Raw genomic sequence first — 22077 nt, 5'->3', positions numbered from 1 at the left:
CTTTCCATGGGTAAAACATTCATGTATCAACCCATACTGAGCATCATTCGCAGGAAAAGTTCCGCAGCGGAGGCCCCTTTGAAAGAGGCAGGAATCTGCGCTCATGCCCAAGCCCTACGTACAGTATTCAGATGGCCCGTGTGTAACAGTCCTTGTTTGAGGGCAGAGCCACTCAAAACACCCAGGAGCTTGGAGAAACGAGAGAAGCTGAAGGGGAAAAAAAGGGAAATGCCTAAAATTGAAATGAACATACTTCCAAAAGAATAAGAACTGCACATTTCTCTCTCTCTCTTTCTCTCTCTCTCTCTCCAAGACTGGAAAATGGGATATCTTTGCTTCTCCCAGTTACCTTTTAACATAATTTGGAATACATTTATTCGTCAAGCCTGGAAACATATATTTGAGGCAGAAATTACATTAAACAACTAATTCTCAGATGGAACTCTGTAGTAAGAATCCTGGTTGTTGTGTAAAAAAAGAAAAGAAGAAAAGGTAAGCGTGGAGAGAAAATTTACCTGCTGTGCATATTGTGAAGACCACCTGAACGGAGTCAAAGAAGAAGAACATGACTAAGAGAGACACAGAAGCACCGATCGGAAGGAACAGTGCCTGGGTCGAGTCAATAGTCTGGATACCTGCAGGATTAAAAAAAAAGAGAGAGAGGAAAAGTTACATTTATGATATGGCACCGTACAGCACACATAGGACAGCTCTCCCTTATGTTCCTTCTTTCTACCTTTCCATACCACCTTACAACTAAAGCTGAGGCCCAAACTAGGCAGTGGTCCATGGATAAAGGGGGGTGGAGGAGAAGGGAGGCCTTGCACCATTCCCCCCCTTTGTGTTTTAGGGCAGAAAAGGGAGAAACGAAGGCAATGAGTACATGCATTTCACTAGCATAATGTTCCATGAGCCTTAATTTCAAGTCCACCTGGTCAGTACTGAGAAAAAGAATTCTATGGAATTGGAGAGAAAGGAAAGACCACAGCCTGACCGAGAAGCAGAGCAACACCCCCCCCATCCCCAAACTTCCTTCTAACCGGGCTGAGTGGGACTCCCATGATTGACGGCTTGCCCCTCTGGAAGGCTGTCAAGGGAGGGCAGGGGGGGGGAGCAATCACACGCCTACCCCCAGAGCCCAAATCCAGCCCCCTGGCCACTGCCAAAACCCTGGCCGAGAGACAGAGGGCAGCGGCCTTACTGTTGTTTGTGCTGTTGCTGTTGAAAGGCCCAGTTGAGTTGCTGGGGTCCTTTTCTTTGTCTTGATTCTCAAAGTCCATATTAAGAGACCTGCAGGAGGGAAAAAGGAAAGTGAAGCAGCTACTTTGTGTTTCCCCGGCAGCTTTGATGTCCTTGAATGTAACATTTACAAAGAGTTCCTAGAAGGCAGTTTTATTACTGCTATTTACTTTTCGGCAGAACATCCAAAGCAAATTGAAAAAAATGAAACAGGTTTAACAAAATAAAAAGCAAGAGCAATGCATAAAGTAACAACAACAAAAAGCAGCAGCAACGGGACACAAAAGCAGCAACTGTAAGAGACACAGAAGCAGCAGCCACACAAAAATCCTCAAAACAAAGTGGAATGGTTAAACATTGGCTGAAATCCTGTTGCTTTTCTGAGGAGATAAAAAAGCAAAAGGCACGACATGGCCGGATTCCTAGCTGCTGCATTCAAAGAGCCCTTTCTGGGATTCTCAAGTGTGCCCCAAAGCCAGGTTGCTGTGTGGGGGGGGGGGGCTCTCTTTAGCCGCTGGCTAGAAATAAGTCCATGTTGCATCTTTTGCCTTCTGACGGCAAAACAGCACAACAGGATTTCACTCGCTGAAAGATTATTGGAAGGAAAACGTTTTAAAAAACATAGTTAAAAATATGCTGGCAAGTCATTGTGGCTGAAGCTGTAGACCAAAGACAAAAAAAAAGACAACCTTACCTGAAGCTGCCATAAACTATGAGGAGAATGGAAATCAGAAACGTAGATACTTGACTAGAATCCACAAGGGAATAAGCCCTGGAATGGAAGAGAGAGAAGACCATATAACAACAACAACGTCAGTTCCGACTTATGATGGCGACTCTTTTCAGTGTTTTCTGGGTAGAGAGAAAGAGAGGACTCAGAAGTCAATCACCATCATTCCCTTCTTCTGAAGGCATCCCCGGGACGGTGTGCAGCTGGCCCAAGGCCACCCAGGCTGGCTCTTCCCTTAAGAGGTCCTGTGAGGAACCCAACTCCCATCCTCTGGCTCCGTACAGAGAGGCACAACCCACTGAGCTATCCAGCCAGCCAATATGCTATAGCCAAGAACCATGCCATCCAACCCATCAGGTAATTCCAAAATTGGACAAAATTTGCAAAAGACCACAGTAGACAGGTGTAAATGCAAGAATGTGTGCCTGTTTCCTCAATGTCCATCACTTAGTTATGGCTAAAGACACAACCCAGAGGCTCTTCCCATATAAATTAGTGCCCATTTATTCCAAAGAAGCGCTTCTGAAATGCAAGTTACGTTGCAAAATCCATGATTTACAGAAGTAACTTCAAGCCTTAGCTTAGTAATCAATCCAGAAGTACTTCAAAGCCCATTTCAAGAGCAGAACAGGATAAGAAAAGCAGCAATAATAATCACACCACTTCTCAATTCAAAAATTCTACCACGGTTTACAATAACCTGACACACAATAAAACAGCCATAATCAATAATGCAGGTTGCAATTTTTTGGAAGAAGGAAGAAGCCAGATGCCACGACAGGAGAACCCCCTTATCTGCAGGATCAGTATCCACTGATTTACTTATCTGCAATCTGAAAATATTAAAAATATTAAAAGAAAAATCTTAGAAATATATATTTCTAAAGATGAAGTCAGCAGAACTGGCCATTAGCAGGAACCATAGACAGTATTATGTATAGTATTTGCTATTAAAATAGCTTTTGCTATAATTCACTTTTTCCAAATTTGGAGTGGGGGGAGAACAACAGGGATCTTTTACTGGACTTCATATAAAGGTCACACATATAAGAATACCAGGAACCATATTTTTGCTTTGGTGGGGCCTTCACTGCAGGGTGGATAAAAAGCAATGATTTTTAAAAATTTAAATAATGATTTAATTCTACTTGATCTAAATCAAATTCGCTCTGCTTCACTACAGGAAAAAAACATTCAGTGTGTTGCATTTGTACAACTTTTATAATGTTAATTATTTTTTTAAAAAAAACTCAGTGAAAATAAATTGAAACTGTGTGTATTTCAAATTCAAACTGATAAGCATACACTAAGAATGGCAAAACACTAAATTATTAATAACACTGTATTCCCAATTATACACTCCAGGACATGTAATTACATCTGTTCCAGAGCTGTTAGCAAACAAAAGAGAGCTCGTTAATAATCTGAAATAAAGGATTAAGAAACAGATCCTCCCTTGCCCCGTGTGGTGGTATCCTGTGCTTCTAGTATTCCTGGCAGAATTTTAAAAGTGGGGGGAGGGGGGAGAGGCAGGACTGGTTCACAAGAGATGAAACAAGTGTTGTTGGGTAATTTTTTTAATTAGTTGGACAGGAATATATCCAAAGAATAAATCTGGGGAAAACTGATAGAGACACTCTTGACTATTAATCTGGAAGAATAAATTAATGGAGAGGACTTTATTTGGGGTGTTTCGGGAAAATGTTTTATCGTTGCTATCCTGAAACAGCAGGAAAGAGTAGGTTCAGAGGAATGGTTTTGTATTTTGGAACTGACACCACCCCACAGTTCAACCATGTACTTAAGGTTCTTGGGAAACGTAGTTCCTTGAGAGAGACTCAGACCTTGCTGGGCAGGGGGGGGGGATGGGGGAGATGGAGGAGGGGGCCTTTCTCTTCCGGAAGGGCAGGGGGAATCCTCTACCCTCCGAGAGGCCAGCAAAATGCTCCTCTCTATAAGGAAGAAGTCAGGTGCAACACTCTTACAAGCTAACCAGTGACATGTCCACTTCTGGATTCTCGTAGACAATATACGTGGGCTTTTAAACACGCCGGTGTTCAAAATGGGTATTGAAGATTATCAGGCAAGAAACCTGAAATCCAGCAATTCAGCCTAGGGTTATAATTCCGGGATGTGACCAAAAGAAAAGCAAGGTTCCCAAGGGGAGCCCAGGCCAATTTCAGGTGGACAACCTGAATGCCTTTCAGGCAGCAATTGGTACTGGATCAGACCACGACCCGGTTCAGCAACAATCTTGGACTGATCCAGCCAGAAAATGCACGCACAGCTAAGGCACAGCAAATGCACGTCAAGTGATCCACAGTCTGTATATGTCTGCTTTATAAAGGCAAAACATGAATCAGTGAAAGACTATCAAGATTCCAGTTTGTCTGGGTTTTCTTTTTTTGAAAAAGAAAAAGAGAGAGAGAGAGAGATTAAGCAGGGCCAAAGTCTGCTCACCTCTGGTGTTCTGGCCGTGCCATTTAACTTGACTTTGCGTGACCTTCTCAGAACTATAATACACTATATCCCTCTCTTCCCACCCTAAACAGTACAGACTTGCCCACAGAGAGTGCCACCAAGAGCCGTCTGGGCACAGAAGGGATAGACAATGAAACCCAGGATCACCATGTGGTGCTCCATTCCAGAGGAGGTTCCTCAGGGAGTGGTGCTTTGCAAAAGGCAAAGAGGGAGGGAGGGAGGGAGAAGCAGACAAGTCCCCACGAGAGGCACGCACAACAAGCACTGTGGTGCCACTGCTCCGAGGGCCAGCCGTCCATCTTTCACAAAGCCTGCATTCTTGTCCACATACACAAGCTCCCCAGCCTGTCACTGATAGCTCCGGTGGACTTTCCTCGACAAAACAATTCCACAAACCCTGCTTCTTCCATTGCCCTGCCGAGCCACAAGATCCCAACGCTGGCATGCAGAGAACAGGCCTTTCCCGGCATGCCGAATCAACCTTCCTCGCACTTCTCCGCAAAACTAGACAAGCTCCATACCCCTGGCAGACAGGAGGAGGAGAGCTGCCAAGATCAGATGCCAGCCAGAGAAAACTAAGTACAACACCATTTTTAGCCCAATGGGCCACACGGATGTCCTGAAACACAGGGACACTCCAACATCTCTGCCCATGTACAGACGTTCCCCTGCCTATTGGCTTGGGGGCAACTTTTAGCGGCAGGCAGCTGTTTGTCAACCTGCCACCTCAATTCTGGCTCAACACCTTGGTGAAGTCTTCACATGCAACTCTGTTTTTGTGGCTTCCAAGAGTGTATCCGATTCTTTTTTAAATTGCTTTCAGTTCCATACAGGGCACTTTCAAGGCTCCTGTTTAAGAAGCATCATTTGGGGCTTTTGAAACATGACGGGTGAAAGAAACCCAAGCCCTCAGATGGGCTCTGACGAAGACGCCTGGATCTCTCCAGGACACGGTGGCTCGTTTTCTTCATGGAACTGCAGGAGACAGATTCATTTTATGGCTTCCACATATGTTGAAGGTTTGCCTACAGTCTCTATCTAAAGACCGCTTTGACCATCACTCTGAATTTCAAGGCTGAAGAAATGAAGGTTTAGATAACTGACCAGAGGAACCTGCTTTCATGGATTCATTTTTAAAAATGTTCTTTTGTTTTATGTCTGTATATTGTGCCACTCCATCTGTATCTCTCCCTTACACAAAAGAACCCAAAGTTCCATCAAGTTACAACACTGGTCCCACACAAAAGAACCCTCTGATAGGAAGCTGCAAAAGCCATCCAAGTTTTGAATGGCAGTAGAAACAAAGACAGAAAGGGATTCTGTACCTAAACTATAGCTATAAGCTGTTCTCTCTCTTTTATTACATGTACTGTATTTAAGCCTTCTCTGAAGAAATATGTCAGCAATACTTCAGGTAAGTACTTTTTAAAAAAAATATATCATAGCTAAAATCGCACAAATAGCAAGAAGGGGAGAAATTATAAATAAATAAATCTTGAATCTATCACTCTTGGGGTCCTTCACCAATGGCACATAGAAAAGCATATAATGTGCACAATTTGCTTTCACTAGCAGGAAGATCTAATGAAAGGTCTTCCCTGCTGCAGCATGAGATCATTCTTTCCCCAGCAGGGAAACAGCTGAGGTGCCTATAGAACCTATTTTCATCTCCCTGCATTTCTACAGTCTAACACTGTGGTTCAATAATCCTGTTCAAGAATAGCATCCCTATAGCAACTTAGTTTGGGAGAATTATTTTTGCAAAAGGCAGCTCTACCATCCTATGCTTTTAGTTATTTCCCCCTCTTTTATATTCCTAGCTTTCGCTGGTGTGATATACTTGAAGTTATTAAAATGTCCCCAAAGCTGCTGGCCACATTTCCTTAAAATTTCACATTTTCCCCCTGAGTTTTCAAGTCTCTTCATCTTCAGTTTTTGCACCATTCTTTTCGTCTCCATTGTCTTCTGATCTTGCTTTCTGTGTCAACATATCAAGATTAAGTAACCTCCTCATTTGTATGCTCCCATATGAGTGAGTCATTACCACAGGAGCGATTAATTAAAACTTCCTTGTTTTAATTGTCACCCTAAAGGGAAATGTCCAACAATACCTGCTACTCTTAGCCATTTGATGAGAGAGCAAACAATTTTCTTTCTTGCAACATTCGATTCTTTTGTCTCTCAGAAGAGCCAGATATTACATTCTTCTATAGAGTGAGGTTGTCCCTTTTCTTTGGCTTTTCGATAACCAGTCCATTCCTAGCGCAGGAGCAGTAGATCTGTATCGTTAGTTCCCACACTATACACTATCATCCCCACCTTCTGATTCTGAGAAAACCCTCATGCTTCTCCAAACTCTTCCTTGACATTCCTCCACCCCCTTTTAACAACAGCAATTAATCTATTCATAAATTGAAAATAAAAATAACATCTCACAGTCTTGCATCCCCATGGAGGTTCTTCATCCCTCTGAAAGGTCATTGCCTAGGTCAGGAACCAACGTTTTGTCCTCCTGATAGGTATAATTTGAGTCTACCATCAAATCCAAAACTAATTTTGTAAATGAAGTTAGCAGGAGACTGTTGCATTTGTTCCTTCCAACAAGGAAAAAATGCCCTCCCCTTTTCGAAATGGGATGTTTGCCATATTTTTCTAGGTTTTCCAACTGCAGAAGATACAGTACGTGTCCTTTCAGCATCAGGCACTCCTGGCCTGCCCAGGAAAAAAACTTGTTCACGGGGTCCCTCCTCAAAATATTCCATAGACAATCTCATTCTGAATCATGGCATGGTCGCTTGAGGCTACAGGATGTTGCCTACAGTTCAAGCCATCAGATGTTGGATATCTAGTCTTTCAGAGGACTAGATATCCTCGTTGTCACTAACCTGGCCACAATACAGAGCACTATAGATGGAAGACCCTGGTTTTCGAAGGAAAGAGTGATACTACATGCATGACAGACAGGTTATTCCAGGGAAGACCTGTATCCCTTTCATTCTAATATTTGTAGCACACTTGTTGGATAGCCCTTAGCACATGTGTTTGACAGATTCCACTCCTACTTTGACTCTGGATCATAGTTTTTAGAAACTAGAGTCCTTTGCAGTTGCTGCCAATATCAGCCTCAGTCTGATACTGGAAGGTTCATGTTTTCAAAAAATATGATGGAAGATAGCTGATGACTTATCTAGCTGTAAGAAGAGAAGTGCAACACTGGACGTACGGCTGAAAACAACAGAACGAAATTTAACAGGGATACGTGCAAAGTTCTACACATTTGGGGAGAAAAACCAAATGCTGCTACAAGATGGGAGATACTTGGCTCAGTAATACTACAAGTGAGAAGGATCTTGGGATTGTTGTAGATCACAAGCTGAATATGAGCCAACAGTGTGATGTGGCTGCAAAAATAGGCAAATGTGATTACTTATAACATGCATTAACAGAAGTATAGTCTTCAAATCCAATAAAGTACTAGTTCCCCCTCTATTTAGCATTGGGGTTAGGCCTCCTCTAGAATACTGTGTGGAGTTCTGGACACCACACTCTAAGAAGGATTCTGACAAACTGAAGCAAGATCAGAGAAGGGTAACAAGGATGATGATCAAGGGACTGGAAACCAAGCCCTAGGAGGAAAGACTGAAAGAACTGAGCAGTTTTAGCCTTGAGGAAAGAAGACTGAGGGGGAGATTGGATAGCATTTTTCAAGGACTTGAAAGGTGGTCCTAAAGAGGAGGGGCAGGAACTGTTCTCTATCATCCCAGAATACAGAACACATAATAATTGACTCAAGTTACAGAAAGCCAGATTTTGGTTGAATATCAGGAAAATCTTCCTATCTGTTAGAGCAGTACGATAATGGAACCCATGGCCTTGGGAAGTGGTGAGCGCTCTAAACAGTGGAGGCATTCAAGAGAAAACTGGACAACTATCGGTTGGATCTGCTTTTGATTCGGATTCTTGCACTGAGCAGGGAGTTGGACTTGATGGGTCTTAGAAGCCCCTTCCAACTCAGTTATTCTAGGATTCTAAACATGTATCTGTAATATACAATTTACAAATGGACAGGGCACATGGTTGAGACATGAGGCAAAAGATCCATTGTACTCTACAGTGACATCTCAATAAAAGTACTGACATAAATGTTAATAATGAAAACACTAGCATGGCCATTTTACCGTCTCAAACCTTTACTTTTATTTCCCATTGTAATTATTTCTTGGCACCCTTGAATTGAAGGGGCTGCAGGGTGTCTCTGCTTCTCGTAGAACATTTATAGTGCTGGCCAGTCAAGAACCTTGCCCGTGATTTCTCTCACAGTCTTAGACTGTATGACTTGGTTAGAGATCAAAATGTTTTGTTCAAGTTGATCCTCATACACAGTTCTGTTAGATTTTTGTAAAGAACAGAACTCTCTGTGTTGGCCGTGCTGTAGTCACTTAAGGTGATAAAAGATAGGAAGATTTCAAAACCAACTGGTTTGAAGACCTATATGTCAGATTCAGGGAGGAGGGGGGAAATCCCTGATTTTGAAAATATATACAAGTCTTCAAATACTATAGCTTAACCTCTGATATTGATCTCTCCCTTCAATATTAAATATTGTTGCAACAATGAATGAATATTGAGAGAAATTAAGCTCTTGTCCTTAAATTTATTAAAATGAACTTCAGTTGAGACATTCACGTTCCATAAACTCAGTTTTCTATGTTGATTTTACACTGTTTTTTTTCACATACCATATATGTATTTCTCTGTTACTCTGTTAATAATTGCCTCAAATAATAAAAGACCACATATAACAGCTGCACGGCTCAGTGGTTTAGGCATCTGGCTGAGGAGCCAAAGGTTGGGAGTTTGAATCCTCACTGGGCCTCCTTGACAGGGGCTGGACTTGATGACCTATTTCTAAGGTGGTGGTTATATGAATGGGATTCTATCTGCCATAGCTTGAACAATGTGACATTACAAAACAACAAACCTGGGTTTATCTTGGCACCCTTGAATTGAAGTTAGTTGAAGTTACTGTACTTTCTAAGCTGGTCATTAGATGTGCTTAACTAATGTCTGCAGCTGGAGATCCGGCTTGAGTCACTACCTGTCAGACCTACTTCTACTGGGGACAGATACATTTGTACCACCCTGCAATCGTACACACAGGACTAGCTTACAAGGAAGATTAAAAACAATAACAATGCGAAAGTTTGCTAGATTGGGTTACAAGACGTAAAACACTTACAGCAAACAAAACAAACTAGAGGGCCATCAGATCATAAAAGTTGTATAAAGCAGTGAGACAATATTTATTTATTATCTAACATTCCTAGGGAAGGAAAAGATCTTTTGCTTGGTGTCCAAATGACAATAAGGCCATTTGGGGACCATGTTCTACAGGTGGGACACCAACAACAACAACACCAAGGTGGCCTCACTTCCAAGAGCCACCCACCCAGTATCAGATGGGGCAAGGAAATGCAGGAGGCCCTTCACAGAAGATCTTCAGCTACGAGTCCACACAGATAGGAGATGCATCCTCATTCTAACTAGAAGGGATTTTAAAGGTCAAATCCAGCTGGTCCTGGAAAGCAGCAGGCACAATATGTTAACAACACCCTGTTGACAACCTGCCAGCCGTGCTAAGTGCAAAGGTAGCCCTACATACACCTCATTGTGGTGATCTATCCTGGAGGTTATCAGAGCATGGAAAACTCAATCTGCACTTCCTATAAAATCATTGCTCAGCATGCGAGCTCTCCACTGAGACATACCCAAGTCTCATTATTTTAAAATGTTACTATAAATACTCTCATCTTTCATCTTCATACGTGTCTGCCTGTAGACATACTCGGCCCTTTTATTAATTCCAGGAAAAACAGGCTGTTTGACACATCTAAGATGATGTACAAAATATCTCAAAGCAATTGTGGGTGTAAGCGCTCCCAGGCAAGAACTGTAGGGAGGGGAATACTTATGCCATTTGCCTTAAAGGTGGACAGGGATTGAGCTGCATCCTGATAAAATGCAACTGAAACTCTTGCGCAGAACTTTCATCCAAAGGCGAGTGGGAGTATCAGCCACTTCAATTCACTGATAAAAAGTAGCCCCCTGGAAACAAGACACTAACAAGCCCTCACTCACATTCTCTTAGACTGTCAGAAAGACACAATAAACAAAAATGCGGGAACTCTATCAAGAAAATATTACGACTGGGCCAAAACAGAGGCACTAATATACAAATTAATTTTTAGTGCCTCACCTGGGTGATTCAATCAGCTTTTATAAAGTATCCATGGACATTTTTGGTTTTTTAAATTGTTTTTCTCAAGTGACTTAACACATTCCTGTTATTACAGAAATCAAACATAAGTCCTCATCCAACAGAATTCCAATCACGAAGGACTAACCAAGGATAAAGGTAAAGGTTCCCCTTGACAATTGTTGTCCAGTCGTGTTCGACTCTAGGGCGCGGTGCTCATCCCCGTTTCCAAGCCACAGAGCCAGAGTTTTGTCCAAAGACAATCTTCCGTGGTCACGTGGCCAGTGCGACTTAGACACGGAACGCTGTTACCTTCCCACCGAGGTGGTCCCTATTTATCTACTTGAATTTTTGCATGCTTTCGAACCGCTAGGTTGGCGGGAGCTGGGACAAGCGACGGGCGCTCACTCCGTCACGTGGATCCGATCTTACAACTAAAGATCTACAGGCCTTACAGCACAAAGGCTTCTGCAGTTTAAGCTGCAGCGCCGCCACCAAGGATACTAAGAGGCAAACCAACAATGGCTGCATTGAGGATGGTCATCATGGTGGTTCTTTACCAACCACCACCATAGATGCTGCAGTCAATCTGCAGGAGGAGGCTGTGTGAAAACCTTCCGGGCGAAACTCAGGTCCCTCTCACCTCCAGGGAAGGAAAAACCAAATGCTCCATCACAATTTCCTGTACGCCAATTCAACATGTATGAAATCTCTCATTCATCATCATTCTCCTGGAAAAGATCTCCCACATTTTCTCATTTTTATGTGTATACAGACCATTTGCAAAACCAAAAGTAGGCCAAACACACTAATGAGATTCCAAAGAAGAATACATGCTGACACTTCTGCGCGATTAACTAAATAAACTGCCACCGCCTACTCGAGGACCCACCCACCACTTTTACACAACAGAAACTTCTGTGACTCGTAAAGAAGCCTGGTGAGTGATAATCATTTTCATCGAAGCACTCAGGTGAGGCAATTGCAAGCCAGGTAAGAGCCAGCGCCTAGTCACCAGTCACATTCCACATTCTTCTCTCTTCCAGCCTGGTGGCCTCCCAATAGAAAGTATGGCTTAACAAAAAGCTGGCGGTTTATACCAAGATCCAGGTCTATAGAGCGTGTGTCCTGAATACACTCCTGTCCTGCAGGGAGTCCTGGACCCCTTGTGCACGGCAGGAGAGGAAGCTGAACACCTTCCATCTTTTGTATCACCTGGCAGGACAAATTCCAAATAGTGCAGTCCTAGATCGAGCTGGAATTTTTAGCATGTATACATTACTGAAACAGCGACATCTACGTTGGCTCAGGCATGTTGTGAGAATGGCTGATGGTCGGATTCCAAAAGATCTCCTATATAGAGAATTAGAGACCACAGCTGTGATACAAGGAGATCTGCAAGCGGGGTCTGAAGGCCTTGGGAATGGGCCCCCCAATGGGAAACCCTGACATCTGAGCGTTCAGCCTAGAGGCAGGCGGTGCATCCTGGCCTCTCCCAATTTGAAGAGACCCTTGTCCAGCAGGCCGAGGCAGTCCTGAAACCAGCAAAATCAGGGAGCTGGATAGGGGACAGACTGTATTTGTCTACAGTGTGGAAGGGATGGCCACTCTCGAATTGGCCTTCTCAGCCACACTAGACGCTGTTCCAAGACTGAGTACATTACCATAGTCTCTTGAGACCGAAGGATATCTACAACAACTGTTTTTAATCATTCAGTGTATTCTAACTGACAGGATAGTTTGTTTTCTATGTATAATTGACTGTTTTTAATTCTATTCTTTTAATACTGTGAACTGTCTTGAGTCGCCTTATGAGGAGAAAGGCAGCCTATAAATAAGACAGATGAATGAATGAATGAAATTGTGTAGTTCTGTAATCATGAATTTTCTCTTATTTAATGTTCAACTGCAGTCCTGCATAGGCACTTACTTCTTTCACTTTCACTAAAACTTGTTTTAAGGCATTACTGCTTTTTACCAATAAGATGGTGTGACCTGCATATCTCAAATTATTGATGTTTCTTCCACCGATTTTCACTCCTCCCTCATCTGAATCTAGTCTGGCTTTCCATATATTTCTGCACACAGATTGAACAGATAAAGAGATAAAATGCACCCCGACACCTTTGCTTATAGGAAAACATTCTGTCTATCCACATTCTGTCATCACAGTAGTTTCTCGTCCACAATACAAGGTATACACAATTTCTTTCAGTACAACTCAGCTTCTCATGATCTACACAGTCAAAGGCTTTGCTGTAGTCTATACAGCACAGACAAGTGTTCTTCTGAAATTCTTTGGTATGCTCCATTAGCCAGCAGATATCTGTAATATGACCATGAGTACCTCTTATTTACAATAGCCAGTAATATTGAAAACATATGGTCAATTAAAACACAGGGGAAATAAATGAAATTGACCAGAAGTATATTTACAGTGTGACTAAACCAGCCAGTCAATTTCATGTTGCCATAAGATAAATGAGCAGAGATTTTCAATCTTTTAAAAAATGAAGTACTGAAGACTATAAACAGAGGACTGCAACTTCTAGGCAGGGAATAATGCAAATTGTACTCCAGCAATACCAGGAGGCCTGCACATTCCCTACATATATTGTAAATGGAAGGCTCCTGAAAAAGAATTAAACATTCTCACGAAATCATAGACCTACCCAGGCATAGCATAAACCCAACTGCTTCCAAATAAGTCTGCATTGTAAAAAGATGTCTGAAAAAGGAGCAAAGCTGTTCTAATTAGGGACTTAAGCTTTCTGCTACAGATTTTCAGGCACTGTGACACACTGCAGAAGCAAGGAAAGGATTAAGTTTTCCTCTGATGACACTATACACAATCAACATGTTTAGTCTCACCTTGAACCTCTAGCTCTTCACTAAGCACACTGCATACTCAGCTACTTAGGAGTCTCTCTCTGGAACTGATCTACAGTATTCTTCAACAGAGCTTAGACTTCTGCAGAGTTGTTATTCATATACAAGTGAATACTAACAGTTCATGCAGAGACTGCCACTCTAGGCAAGTTATCAGGATCTCTCTTAGCTGGCCTTCAGAGGCTCTGATTTACATACCTCCTGCACTGAAGGCTAGGTAAGATGATGAAAAAAAGGGCTCACAGCCCTTTTGTGGTGGTACTGCACCTATTAATTCCTTTTTGAGGTGAATCATTATGATCTATCTCTAAAACTCTGCATGCTAAAGTGAGAAATGTGTTTCCAATTCCTGCTTTATTGTTGTCTGTATGTTTATTTTCTGTTTTTACCCAGTCTGAGGAACCACTGACATCAAAGCCACAGAGCCCTTCAGGACTCTCACTTTCTACAGCACCAATAAGAGAAGTGAAATTGAGGGAAAGCTTGGAACAGCCCCTTAGATTCCAGGGAGGATAGTAGCATCAGCAGCCCCTGAAAGACTGGGCAACATGAAACGCACCAATAAAGCACTGAGCCATGGACACCCTGGCCCTAACCTTCCTAAACTTCAGAACATAGAAGTGGAGAGTGGAAGTGACTGGTTCAAAAATGGGGAAAGGAAAAATAGAGTAAGACACGCTGTTTGGGCCATCAGGAGCAGCCGGGAGAAAACCCTGCTGTCTTCATGACAGAAGAGGATCAGGACTTTAAAAATACTGGCCACGCTTCTCAACACATTTGCAAAACATGACAGGAGACTAAATCTGTATAATAAGAAGAATGGGATATAAATATAAAGCACCTACAAGAACAGCAGCAAAAGCCTCAACAAAATGTACTGTGGGCTGACTAAGGGATCAGGCGTTACTTCTCGGACAGGATGAATACTTGTGTTAAAAAAATATTCACACCTTGAATTCTTGTGTCAAGTAGTACATGGGAAATAATACTGAGAACAGTTTAAGACTTAGAACCCATTTTATATTTTCAGTTTTAAAAAAATCAACTGTACATTCCCACTGCACTGACGTGGTCCAAGCCAGGTGAGACAGTGGCAAACCAGATGCAAATGTTGGATGTGACGGGAACCTCTCTGCTTCCTTCTTAATTTAACCTCTCTTGCTGGTGGAAAGACAGAATGAGGTGATCCAGCATCACCAAGTGCATTGTTCCCGAACAACGTGCAAGCTTCTCAGCAATCTTGACTTGATTAACTTTAGCACTGTTCTGTCTAAATACAGCCGGTGAATAAGTTATCAACGTTACTTAAAAAAAAACATGCACCATCAGTTTGAACAGTCCTGGCAACACAGAGTAACAATTCTATCAGGACATTACAGAAAAGGAACACCTCCTGGTAGCCCAACGTAGGCATTGTTTTTCAATGAAAACATTTGTCCCACAAAATTAAATTTCATGGGAGCCATTAACTTGGTGACCGAAGAAATATACACAACAAGAAGTGGAAAGGAAATGGCCAGCCCATTCTCAAACTGCCTTCCTGGGAAGAAATCACTTATAGGAAGTTCCTCCAATTTCATCCGAGGTGGCTGTTGCTAATAACCGTCTCTTTCTGCAGGGCGACACAAAGCAGAAGACCCGAGTAAGTCTAAGTTCTGTCAAGCCGTGTTTGGATTCCTGCTTTGTCAATACGAAAATAATTTAAGCCTTAAAGTAATATGAATTCCAGCTAACATTTAACTTCAACTCCTTCAGTATGCATACACCCCTGAAAAAAAAATCCAGACTAGCTTTTACAACATTACATCAAACACAGACCCTCAAGCACTCTTGTAGCTTAAAAAAAAATAAGAAGAAAATGTTTAAGGCATCCAATGAAGAAAATAAATAGTGTCTAATCCTATGAAGAACGAGTTCAATGAAATTAACCTCAACAGTGGTAGTCAAAAGGACTGGCTAATTATCTATATAATGATCGACTGTGGTAAGGAAAATTTCCAAGTAGGAACCATGGTCTACTCAGCCCACACTGGGGGACCCTGAAATAAGAAACATTTGTTCTCTTCTTGTCCTAACCATCCTGCAACATTTTTATCTTCTTTACATGAAAAAAGATCTGAGGACAAAGTTCTGGCATACCAAACCCTGTGTCACTTCGTTGTTGTTGTTTAGTTGTTAAGTTGTGTCCGACTCTTCATGACCCAAAGATATATACTGCTTTGCGTATGAGGAAGTGACGCATAATCCATGAAAGTTCAATGTAAAATAAATCTCTTGGCCAGTCTTAATGGAACCATAAGCCCTCTGTACTATTTTGCTGGAATACAGTGATGTGTTTCACACACGCACACATGGAAAACTTTGTGAGGTATATACTGTATTCCAATGGGACCACGCCTCACATCCACTTTCTTATCCCTCACCCATAACCTCAGGTAGCCACTTGATTAAAGAGATGCCAGTCCATAAATTCCTATGCCACAAAATACAAGTTCATCTTAAAGGTAAAAATTCTTTGTCATTTTCTCCCTCCATTCTAAGCACAAGCTGCTGTGACCTCCCAACAGGAGAAACGCGGGCTCCCACAAAGCCGTAGCTCCTGTGACAAAAGGTGGATCATAAGAATCTATCTGGGGAAGACGAGCCCAGTTCTAGCAGCAGGTCCAGCACTCTGTGCGCACTGATGTTCTGGAGAGACTTTACACACACAGAAGCACCGAGGGAGCGATCGGGGGAGAGATATAAATTGCTTCCCAGGGAGAGGCTGCTATTATGCTTCCCCACTGTTTTCTCATTTTTAAAAAATCCATTGTTTCACAAAACACATTAATACAATGAAGCTTTTAAAAAATACAAATTGGATAAATGAAATTCATACAATGTGACTAAATCAATAAAGCTCTAATTTCAAGTGTTTCCATCAATATTTTGCAGGTGACTCTCTAAGAAGTGTACAATTATACAGATTGCCGTTACAACACATAGGTGTGTTAAAAAATTTGACTATCTTCATGTTTCCACTTTTAACAGTTAAATAACATTAGAGAATAATATGCTATTCAGTTATGTTATTTTACCAAAAAAAATAATTCCTGAGTAAAGCTGTGAGTTTTAGTATGATATTTCAGCTAACCAAACAATATACTGTACTCCTATTTACTCAGGAATAATAAAGTTCAGTAAAATTGTACAGGTAAGCTTCCAGGGAACTGCAGTTTGAGTTCTCCTGAAAACCCTGTATCACATATGTCAGCTCATCTAAGCCTGGTACCAAAAAGTATTTCACATACAGTATTAATGCAGGATTTACAATAATTCACACTTTACTTTTTAGTTTTATGTACTATTAAGTATGCTAAATTGGGTTCCATCAATTTAGGGCAGCAAAAAATATTTCTGGAAAATGTTTCAGAAAATTCTACAATTCGAAATTTTTCACAACACGCACATCACTGGTCAGAGCCATTTCCGAACCTGCAGGAAGTCTGGTTTCCCACGTTTCAGTCAGAAAGAGAGACAGTTGCATACATCCTATTGCACATGATGTGTGGTGCAAGAATGCACATAAGATCTATCCACACACTGGACGGAACTTCCCGAGTCCTATTAATTATTCTCACTTGGTGAACTGAAAAGTGCCACGGTTGCCCTTGAAACCAGAAATTAAACCATGAATTGACAGGAGTTTTCCGGTCAGATCACAAAATAATAAACCTTGGCTTGGAGCGACTGTATAGTTTGTCCAACTGAGACATCACAGTTATAGGGGAGCACAAAGGCAGGAAAGGCAAAAAAGGATTTGCATCCCCACAGGGCCCAAAGGCACAACTCTAAAGACCAATGTGTGGTGGGTGGCAATGTGGCCCGAAGCCACCAAATACAAGTGAACACATTATGTCCACCAACCTATTCCACATCCAAGCCATCACACTGATTTTTTATTGTTGTTTTTAAATAGCTTAGCATTTCCCCCCATCTTTCGGATCAGAACAAGAAGAAAATTCTATACATCCTGACCCAGGAAATTAACTCCCGGTCAGGATATAGAGAGTTTTTGTGAGTAAATATGTTGTAAAATGTTGTTATATGACATCATAATATAACAGAAATCCAGCCTGGAGTGAATTGAACATAAAACTTCATTACAATGCAGTTTTTCTTTTGAATTTTTTTTTAAACTCTGGACACTTACAAACTTGAATAGGATTGATAAAAGGAGTCCATGCCACATTCTGACCACAGTGTTATTCTAAACTAGCAAATTCAAAAACAAGATGTCCTTGTAGGTACCAAACGCTAGGAGAAGGCTTAACACAGGCTTCAAACACAAAACAGGAGCTGTCCTGGCTTTAGAAGTTTGAGAAATGAACTTTTCATTCCCAAAACAACAATTTTTATTTACAATGCCCAATCAAAAGCCCTTAAGAATGCTGTTAACTATATATAAACAACAAGACAATTGACAGAGCAGTTCTTATCCTCCACTGGCAGTATAAACACTAAATCAAAGGACAGTCCCCATTTCCAAACTGCAGGGGGGGGGGGGGTGAATGACAGCACCACCCTGCAAAACGAGTTCAAATCTTGCCTCTTACTCCATACGCCTTACTCAACATATTATCCTCACTTGCAACACTTTGATAATAATGGGGATGGCACAAAAAAAAACCCTCCGCTTAATACCACACCTGGAAGTCTATTGCCTTTGAGCCACCTCTCACGGGATCAGCCTTAACTCAGAGGGTTGTTGTCAGAATTAACCAAAATGAATTCACAGAAGAGCAAAATGCTAATTCATTCTTCCAGCGAATGTTATCTTTATGCTATCTTATCTTTAATCATCTTCTGTGATCCTAACCAGAGTTACATAAATACATTTTAAAACTGCACTGAAACCAATGGGGTTTCTTCTTATATATAAACACACTTAGAAACAGGGCTTCCACCCTATGCGGAAGAGGCTCAGAAGTCCTACTGCACTTCCAGTGGGGCTTTTTCCTGAACCAATTTGAAAAGGATGGGGCTGCATCCTCCCCCACCCTTAAAAAAAAAAAGGCAGCCGCTCTTTCTGCTCAAAATTTCTGCACCATGCATCAGAATAGCAAAGTGATTCGTGGAACTGAGATTGCCCCATACAGAGACGTGCTTTGTCCCCCTGCTTCAGCCTATCAAAGGGTGAAACACAGTTTTGTCCATCTGAGATGTGGCAGTGCCCTTCATCTGAAATAGTTCCTCACGGGGACAGGATCCGTAGCAAACCTCCCACCTGGTTAGATGCAGGAACAGGAGAAAGGCTGCACCAAAACACTTGCAAATCCTGTCCTGATAACGCTGTTTTGCAAGGTGAGAAAAAAGTGTGACTATACATAAAAGGCACACACCTTCGTTACTCAACCTAATCTCACCTTTTGCCTAAACAAATCATACCACGGGGGCACACACACAATCCTCCTAACACGCTTTCTGTTTGCTCTGGAACAAAACAAAAGAAAAAACCCTGCCCAAATGCAACCAGGTTGCAAGAGTTAGGGAGGACGGGAGGGACGCAGCCAAAGGCGCAGCTTTCCATCCCATAGCATGAGAAAAACTTTCCAGCGGGGGGGGGGGGGGGAAAGGCTGCTGCCCTGCTTGCCAAGGCAGCCTCCTCTGGGCCACCCCTCGGGTTCAGAAGGCCCTCCAAATCCCACCTCCCCACACTTGCCGGGCGGGTCCCCCCTAGGAAAGCTGTCAAGGAGGGCCCGGTGGAGAGCTTAGGACCACCTTCTCCATCCGGCCTCCCCTCTCGCCCCAGAGATGGTCCTCCAGAGCTTGGGGGCGTCTCTCTCTCTCTCTCCCTCCCCACATCATACACTTTTTCGGGGAACCGGGTGGGGGGGAGAGAAAAGAACTAGGCTAAGGGGATTCTGGGAGTTGTGGTCCAATGGAAAAAAACGGGGGGGAAGGTGGGAGGAAGGTTCCCGAGCTTTGGAGGAGGGTTGCCCTGGAGAACCCCCACCCCTCAGGCCGCCCCTGGTCGGTTGGGTCCCCCGTGAGAGAAGAGGGGGCGGCGGCGGGGGGGGCTTTGTCTGTGTCGGTGGGGGGAGGGGAGCCTTCCCCCACCCTCACGGGAAGGCCATTGTGGGGGGGGGAGAGGAAGCGGCAGCTCACCAGGAGTAGGTCTGCTCCGCCATGGCGCCGGCCCCGCTCCTCCTGGCCCGTCTCCTCCTCCTCCTCCTCCTCCCGGTCGCCCCTTCCCGGCCCGCGGCGCTCCGGGGGACTCAGCAGCGGCCCAACATGGCGATGGCGGCGGCGGCGGTGAGGGGAACGGGAGGGGGGTCCCGGCCCAGGGCCCAGAGCCCAAGGCCCAGGCGGCGACGCCTCAGCGGCAACCGCGCCGCCGCAGGAGCAGCAGCAGCAGCGCCAGGGCCGCGCTCCAGCGCCGGCGGGGGGCGGGCCTCATGGCCACCACCACCACCACCACCGGCGGCGGCACTGAGGGAAACCGGGCGGGCGGGCGGGGGAAAAGGCTCCCGGGCTGGACGGACGGACGGACGGAAAGGGCCCCTTCCTTCGGTCGGTCGGTCCGTCGGGCAACTCCGAGGCGAGGCCGCTCGTTGGCTCTCGCGCTCGGCGGGGAGGGGCCTCCTCGCGTCGCGTCGCGTCACGCACGCACGCACGCACCGCCCCTCGGAGAGGGAGGGAGGATGAGGTCACGTGGCCACAACAGGCGCACGCGCAGCCTTGGCGGCGTTGCCGGAGGCCAGGAGGCGTGGCCTGAACGGGGCACAGGGAGGGAGGGTTAAAAGGAAAGGGCGGGCTTTCCACTTCCACCACCGCCAAAGCGGCCGAGGCTTTGTGAAGAGAAGGGCGGAGCTCCTCGGCTTCCGGGCACGCATGCGCAGGGTCTTCTCGAGCCAAGCTTCTCGCCTTGAAGGGGAAGACCGGAAGGAAGAGGTTTTGGGGGAGGCGGGGTCTACTGAGGAGGCTCCGCCTCTGCCCTCAGACTCCCCCTCCCTTCGAGTCTTAATGAGGGGGGGATTTGGGGGACCGGAAGTAGCCCCCCAGTTCTGTAACGTAACAGGAAAGTTACAATTTTGGACCAGAGCTCCCAGAATCCCCTTAGAAGTAGTGCTCTCTGGGGCTTCTGGGATTTGTAATCCAAGAAAGCAAATTTCCTGAAGGCCAAGGAATGGAGTTGGAACAGGCATTATTTCTTCCACATCGTTTTATTTAGTACATTTATATCCCAGTTTCTACAAAAAAAATTAAAAATTGGGACCCAAGGCGGCGCACAGATTACTTGAAAGGACTGGAAAGTCATAAAACCAAGTAAACGAAACACAGTGTTAAAAAAACCATTAAAATGTATGGTTTTCATTCATTGTGCTTTTCACACACACAAAAATGAAATATTTCTTTTGAAAAGACTTGTTGCTCTGCTATTAAAAAGAAAGTGAAGAGGGGTAGGGACAGCGGTGACTGTGAGGGTCCCTGCCGAGTTTTATTTCACTGGTGCTGACCCTCCTGAGGGAATGTTTGAGGAGCCATGGACAAATGTATCTTGAGTCCCTTCCCAAGGAAAACGGCAGAATATAAATACTGTACTGTAAAGGGTTAGATGGTAAAGAGAGAGTAGGGTACCACCGTGTCACTGCTCTTGAGGGCGAAAATGTCCGAGGTAGCCTTTGGCGAAGGTCAAGCGCTGGCCTTGGTTCTTCCATGGCCACTTGGGCTCCTGTGAGTGTCTTTTCCTTTGCAAGAGAGGAGAAGAAGCCTGCGCAAGAAGATGCCTGCATTGACCTTCTTCCTTCCTGGCGCTCTCCTTGCCTGTCTCCTGAACAGACATTCTTCTCCTTCGCTGGAAGTGCTGATTTCACTATATCGGAAGATGCCACTGGCATACCAAGTGGATCAGCCATCGAGGCTCCTCATTAGCTCATCATCAAGCAATGAACATCCTGGAGCCGCTTCACGATGACTTTGCATGTGGGAACAGGCCAGGAGGGGAGGGGCCTCTGGGGATTTCTTTGGCGCCCAACACAATCGTTGGCTTCCGAAATATCTCTCTTGACTGAAGGAACAACACCGTAACCAGCAATTTGTGTGCCGTGAGCAGATTCCCTGATTTTCTACACTCTCTCTGTTGCATCCACAGAATAAGTGAACTCAGGCTGGGCACAGAACATGAAGGACGGGGATAGCTCCATGGGTCGGAGCAGGGCCCAGAGTTTGCTTTGCCCGGTTTGCCTCCTGGGAAGGAGACTGACAAAGATAAACCCAAAGTGTGTGTGTTGCTGATGGAGTTACAAGCACCGCCACCTGTGCCCCTTTTAGGCGAGCTGCATGGTGATCCTAGATGCCACCAGATGGAAAGCTTGAGAAACCATTTCTCAAGACTTTAGATCTTGAAAACCCTATGAAGGTTGGCGTGCATTGGCTCACCCTGGTGCCGTGTTATTATACAGAACTTTAAGCCTACTGCATTGAGCATCTGGAATTCCAG

The 22077-nt window shown here is 44.1% G+C and overlaps 1 protein-coding gene across 1 annotated transcript in view; it reads right to left on the bottom strand.

Moving 5' to 3' along the window:
• Positions 1-20231, bottom strand: part of SPPL3 (signal peptide peptidase like 3) — a 30422-nt gene extending 10191 nt beyond the window's left edge. Inside the window, exons 1-4 of the mRNA XM_072983492.2 lie at positions 19743-20231; positions 1934-2011; positions 1202-1290; positions 516-635 (exon numbers count right to left, since the gene is read on the bottom strand). Of these exons, the coding sequence (XP_072839593.1) occupies positions 516-635; positions 1202-1290; positions 1934-2011; positions 19743-19765 (310 nt within the window). The 5' untranslated portion in view covers positions 19766-20231. The remainder of the gene's footprint in view (positions 1-515; positions 636-1201; positions 1291-1933; positions 2012-19742) is intronic.
• Between the last annotated feature and the right edge of the window lie 1846 nt (positions 20232-22077).

Source organism: Pogona vitticeps, chromosome 14 (genome assembly GCF_051106095.1).
Source record: "Pogona vitticeps strain Pit_001003342236 chromosome 14, PviZW2.1, whole genome shotgun sequence".
Lineage (NCBI taxonomy): Eukaryota > Metazoa > Chordata > Lepidosauria > Squamata > Agamidae > Pogona > Pogona vitticeps.
Note: the sequence above shows the minus strand (reverse complement) of the source record. Positions and strands in the feature narration are given on the sequence as shown.